The following is a 6,271-nucleotide window of genomic DNA, read 5'->3' as shown; positions in this document are numbered from 1 at the left end:
TGAATATCCCTCGCGCCAACATGTGGGAATGTTCATTGCATCACTAAAAAGGAATCTGAAATGATGTTACGCTCCCTGTAGGGAAGCAGTTGCTCGCATTCACATCCCCTGGAAAACACACACATTAGGCCTTGGCTGTTTATCATCAGCAAGACGTGTGCTGTAGAAGCAGAATGGGTACAAATTGTGCTGGGAACAGCTCCTCAGTGTCTTAAACAAATGAATGAATAAATAATAGTGCAACAGAAATGAAAGCTCGGATTTGAAACCAGTGGTGGAAAATGTATTCATCTATAAACTGAAGCTCTTTATTCTATCCTAATTTTTTTTTAGAGAGGGATATTTTCTGTTATCATCTTATATTCAGCAGCTCAAACACAAAAAGGCTAATGACACATCAATTCAGTATAAACCAGGATCATAGCAAAATAAGCTATAAAAACAGTTTGTACAAGCAAAGTATTTTAAATCAACAGCAACATTTTACAGAAATAATGATTTTCACACATTGAGAATCTCTGGTTGGTGTATCCTTTTGAACGATATTAAACCAGGAAGTGAAACTGATTAAGAGTCTCTTTTACAGAATTCACCAGAACCCCCGAAAGTAAAAACAAAACTCCACACAGAGGGGCTCTGGTGTGATTGACCCTCTTCCTTCTTCTTCTACTGAGCCACATCAAGGCTTAGCTTCAGTGCTTTTTTTTGTAATTTAATTCTGCATTTATCCATTACAATATTCCAAATTGATCACATTTTAGTTTGTACTGATTTTACATGAAAAAGTTCTGGGTGTTGCAAAATAAAGAGGAATAAAACTGACAGAAAATAAAGAATAAAAGTTTCTAAAAAGCAATTCAGAGCAGAATAATCAAATAAAGTGGTATTTAAAGCTTGCCTTCTAACCAATGGTGACGCTGTGTAGAGCGATGTAATAAAGCCCCTGTTTGTATGCATATGTATACGTCACAATATGCTGTTTATGCTTCTCCACTAATCACATAAATTAAAACGCATAATTAAAAATTTATGATTTTGTAGGTTTATGTGACTAAGAATCTGCATTTTATTGCATGATGTGAAATAACTTCAGTTTGTTTTTTGTTATCACTCTTATTTTGTGCTTCTGCTTCCCATGCATAAAATGTTGTATTAAAAAAACTTTATATTGTTTATATTTTATATATATGATATATTATTTATATGTCTATATTATTTGCCATTGCTTTCAGTTCTTAGTATAACATTAACTTGACAGAACATAATATACTTCCAGGCACACCTTTCACTTTTCTTTTGCTCTTTGTGGTGTAGAAGTTAACACACTCACTTGATATGTGGAAGGTTGCTGGTTCAATTCCAGCTGCAGGCACCCTTTGGAGTTGTGACAGGAATGCCACCTGGTGCCAAATCCACCTGTTCAACTGCTTATGCAAATATCTAATTAACCAGTCGTTCAGCTCAACAGATTTAAACTTTAACATGTGGTCAAAACAATGTCTGATTGATAACACTGCAACATTCAGATGAGAAGGTCAGAATTTGGTGTAAACAACTGGATAAATAGAAGAAAATGGATGGATGGATGGATGGAACATAATAACATGGATGCCTTATCAACGGTTCAGGGAGAACTGTTGATACAAGAACCAGGAGAACCAGGAGATTCTCATCATGCGGCAACTGCGTGATGCCATCATGTCAATATGGACTAAAATCTGTGAGAAGAAGTTCCAACACCTTGCTCAGTTTATGCCACAAATGATTAAGGTGGACCTGAAGGCAAAAACTAGTCTAACCCAGTACAAGATAAAATAATGAGTAATTTGGTAGTCAATTTGGCACCTTTTAAAAGGCTTGTATTTGTATTATTATATTAAGGTAAAACAAAAAATGCCATCAGAGGTTAAAGACTATTTTAATAAGCCACAAATGATAGCAGTACAATGTTATTCACCTCATACTCATTTATTAGCTTGTGTTTGACTTGGGTCTCTCAGTCAGTTATCTCTCCAGACGTCTCCGCTCCAGACAATACCAAGTAAGCATGAAAACATGACTGTTAATTTGACTTTCAAACTTACAGTGTAAACACTGCTGTTACATTTGCACCAAAATCTTAAACAACAATCTGATCTGGTCTGAAGCAGATTCTAACTGTTTTAATTGACAGAGATGTTCTGTCAGTTATCAGTCACTCCATTAGCTGACATCTTTTTGCAAGGATTAACAGCCTGAATAAAGACACTGGAAATAAAGACTTTTGCAAGGACAGGACATCCAGCAAAACCTCAGCAGTGAAGGTGGATGTTGGGGTGGATGGCCACAGCACCCTCTGGTGGCTCAGACTAATAATACAGCACTCTGTGAATAGACGTTAACAGCAGAGATCCCACGTCTTAAAAAACCCCCCACTAGCTTAATGTTTGACTAATTATATCAGCTAGATCCTGCTTTTCCCTCCAATGTTAGTTATCAGCAAACATTATTATTATTATGCCTCCTTTTATTCTATTTGAGGGAATTAATCATTTTAGCTGGCAGGGCTTTAATCGGAACAAAATGATTTGTCCCTCTGACACAAGCAATGAGTGTGTTTAAAATCAAATCTAAGATCTCAGAGACAACGTTTAAGATCTCTGCTGCTGATCTGCAGGTTGCGTTTTACATATTATAACTCTATTAAAGGTACCTATTGTGTTTTTTCCTCATTTTCTTTCAGATATGTACTGCTACAGTGGCGGATGCTCGTGCCTAAACATGGCCAAAATTTCAAATGATGATGTTAGTCATGTGAAAGTAATCCTAATCAGACAAAAATTCAGCCTGATCTAAATACTCTGTCAGTTTTATTTTTAATCTTCACTCTGCACGATGACAGGATAGCTCTGATATGATCATCTCAGGTGCACAGCTCTGGCTGTGACCACAGGAGCTGCACCCACCTGTGGTTCAAACCTTATGTTTGCCACTCATGGCACTCGGAAGAAAGCTGGTTGGTTAATACCTAACCTGATGTATCAGGGAATAGGTTAAAGAGGACACCATGTATGTAAATCAGTCACACCAATGTGGAGATGAGAACAGTCTGTACATTCCTTTAGATTTTGAACTATAACATCATAATGCATTACATTAAACAGTGACTTCAGAAGTAGTGTTTTAGTCGAAGCTATCTGACATTTTGAGCTTTATTAGGTAAGTAAATTATCAGCCTAAAAACTGCACAAATTAAGATGTATGAGCTCCACCTTTATGCCATTCAAATAACAGTTCACATGGTTAGCTACACAGTAACATCCCCATTAGTCAATTCTGGAGATCTATTGTCAAGCATGTTCAAAGCAAAGCATTGCATGTTCATTTGGTTGCATTATGATGGTAAGCAGTCCCAGAACTCATGGCAGATACACTGGCAGAACCCATAGACCATGATCACGATGAGGCTGGCAGGAACCAGACTCACCAGAAGCACCCCAAGTGTTGTCCTCTGCATTATGAGCAGGTAAACCCCCATAGGCAGGGAGCTAAAGTACAAGAGCCCTAGGACCCATACCAATGCCCGGGCTGAAGTCTGGCAGAGGAGGGCTGCACAGTTCCACACTGTCCACCTCTCTGCGATGGATGCCATAGAGTCCTGACTGGATGAGTGGTAGTCCTGGTTTGACAGGTGAGAGCCATGTATCTGTTGGTAGGGATGGATGTCTTGGGTGGATATGGATGTGGGCGGAGGCTCCATGATAGTAATGACCACAAAATTAGGGGAGCTGCGGATGGTGGAGTAAGGGGTAGAGGAAGATGTGGAGGAGGAAGTAGATATCACAGGTGAATTGCTGCTCATCAGTGAGCTCAGGCGCATGGGGCTTAGGAGCAGCTCCGTAGTTGCCTCCTGGTGGAACTGCCGGTTTCTCTGATTCCTGTTTTGGAGGGCCAGCGTTGCCACCAGGTTGCAGTCATCTGGCAGGTTGCTCACAGCATCTCCCGGCAGTCTAGTGAGATAGCGACAAAACGGACACACCAAGGCATTTGGAGGCGACTCACCCAAATCCAGGATCTTAATGAGACATTTGGAGCAGAGACGGTGGCAGCACTCAAGCACCTTAGGCCTTCGACTCCCCAGGTTGTAGGCGCAGTAGCAGATCTTACACTCCATCTCTTCAGTGCCCAGCATGTCCACAAAGCTAGAACCTCCAACACCACCACCACTATCCTCGGGGTTTTGCATCTCTAGCATCATCCTGTGCTCAAACTTTATCCAACTCTAAGATCAAACGCAAAATCCAACCAAAAGCTCAAGTCCAAGCTCAGCACCGGTACTTTTCCCATAGATGGAGACACTGATGAAGGTCCTCTTCACTGAAGATCTAGGCTTCATTGCAGCTGTCTCCTAAAATGTGTGTGTGTGTCTGTGTTTCAATGTGAAGCGAGAAGAGAGACATGCGGGAAGGTGAAGCCCCTCGCAGAATTTGGCCTCTGGCGGTTGCTTGGTTCCAAGCAGTTGGGTTGACCGTGCTTCATTTGGAGTAAAAAGCCTTTCATGAGCCGCACAAAAAAGGGGGGAGAAGGGTGAGAGAGACACTGAGAGAAAGACCTAAAGAGAGAGAGAGTGAGAGACAGAGAGAGGGAGGGAGACACATAACTGTTAACACAGCAAACAGAGGCGAAAGGACAACAAAGCAGAGCCTGTACAAACCAGAGCTGGAATTTTCGAGTCTGATCTTTTGTTGCTCCATGAAATTCAGCCCAATTAGTGACTGATGCACACACACACACACACACACACACACACACACACACACACACACACACACACACACACACACACACACACACACTACTGTATTCATGACTTCCGTGCACATCGCAGTGACTTACCTTCATTTCCTGAACACTTGCTGTAGACTTAACCATTAGTTGCCTACACACATGCCAACCTGAAATCATGTCCTCACCTTTAATAATTTACATAGCATGGATTAAATTTTTGTCTCTGGGAGGAAGACACACCCTCATAATGTAGCATTGTAAACACACAGCATGGATAAAACCCAGGTAACACACACAAACAGACAACAACTGCAGCTCCCTGTTAATGGTCTGCAAAAATAAGTGTGCATGAAAAGTTGAATGAGTTTCTATTTAAATAACTTTATCTGTGTTGTACAGCACTTTGGTCAGCCATAATGCTATATAAATAAACTGTGGTATGTTATGGTGTGTGTGTTTGTGAGCATGTGTGTAAATATGCAAAATTATGTGCCCAAGTAAAAACACAAATGTGTTTTCTCATCCATCCCTACAGAAATGCCTGGTTCTTCTAAATCCACTGTGATAGTTCTAAACAGGTAAATAACTTCTATCTTTATGAGTGTCGCCATGTGTATAATGACACTCCTGTCTCAGAAACAAAAATCCTGTGGAGGTGGGGGTGGATGATGGGGTCAGCAACATTAAACGTTCTGTTTCACATCTAGTAGCCGACATGGTTTTATCTTTTTTTAAACAATCTTTCACAATCCTTCTAGCGCTACCTAAATCTACACACATCTGAGTCAAATGCATATGTAATACCATGCATAATGTTACAAAATGAGAACCTGTGTTTTCATTTAGTATTTCCTGTATTAGTGTCCATTTACCAGGTTAGATGGGTGCAGATGGTTGTTTCACCTAAGGTTTCTGCATGAAATCTTTTGGATTCTCTTTTTATTTGTAAGAATGCTGCTGTTTTCTGTAACAGTTAGCTAGTAACGCACAAAATCCGCCATTTGGGTTCCATCATGGTTACAGCAAATTTAAATCCCATGATCCAGTTTTCATTAGCTGAAACTCACAGTCAACATTTTGAAACAACAAAGAAAAGAGAAATGTCTTACCGTGAAAGACACTTATGGTTTGAGACCAGGCCCGCTGATGTAAATATGTGTCAGAATTGGTGAACTGGTGTGGACTGAAGGAGTGGACCCAGCAGTGGAAAGTGGAGCAGGTCAATGTTGGAGATCCTGGTTTGGCAGTGAGCTCTGATCTTGATTTACGGCCAGAACAGCACAGGCAGCAGAGCAAAATGGGTCAACGTCTCTTTGTAGATGTGAGCTTTCCTTGTTAAGATGGGCTCATTCCGTCGAGTGTGGCAGGTAGCCCAGTCTGCCATCTCTCACGCAGTGTCATTTAGCTGTTGTTCTGTTTTTGCCACCTTAATTACTAAACTAAGAAAACTAATGATAAGTGCCCAATAAAAGTCACAATCGCCTCACACAGTAATTTCAAAGAC

The 6,271-nt window shown here is 40.6% G+C and overlaps 1 protein-coding gene across 1 annotated transcript; it reads right to left on the bottom strand.

Moving 5' to 3' along the window:
• Positions 1-1,908: 1,908 nt before the first annotated feature.
• On the bottom strand, positions 1,909-5,983 carry rnf182 (ring finger protein 182). The gene is made up of 2 exons (XM_063462135.1): positions 5,877-5,983; positions 1,909-4,591 (listed from the first exon to the last, which is right to left on the bottom strand). Exon 2 carries the CDS (start codon positions 4,235-4,237, stop codon positions 3,374-3,376), a length of 864 nt encoding a protein of 287 aa, XP_063318205.1. The 5' UTR covers positions 4,238-4,591; positions 5,877-5,983; the 3' UTR covers positions 1,909-3,373.
• Positions 5,984-6,271: the final 288 nt, after the last annotated feature.

This window comes from Pelmatolapia mariae, linkage group LG18 (assembly GCF_036321145.2).
Source record: "Pelmatolapia mariae isolate MD_Pm_ZW linkage group LG18, Pm_UMD_F_2, whole genome shotgun sequence".
Classification (NCBI taxonomy): Eukaryota; Metazoa; Chordata; class Actinopteri; order Cichliformes; family Cichlidae; genus Pelmatolapia; species Pelmatolapia mariae.
Note: the sequence above shows the minus strand (reverse complement) of the source record. Positions and strands in the feature narration are given on the sequence as shown.

Bases quoted from the DNA above. Each gene is read 5' to 3' on its own strand.
- rnf182 (XM_063462135.1), bottom strand. From the start codon at position 4,237: ATGATGCTAGAGATGCAAAACCCCGAGGATAGTGGTGGTGGTGTTGGA.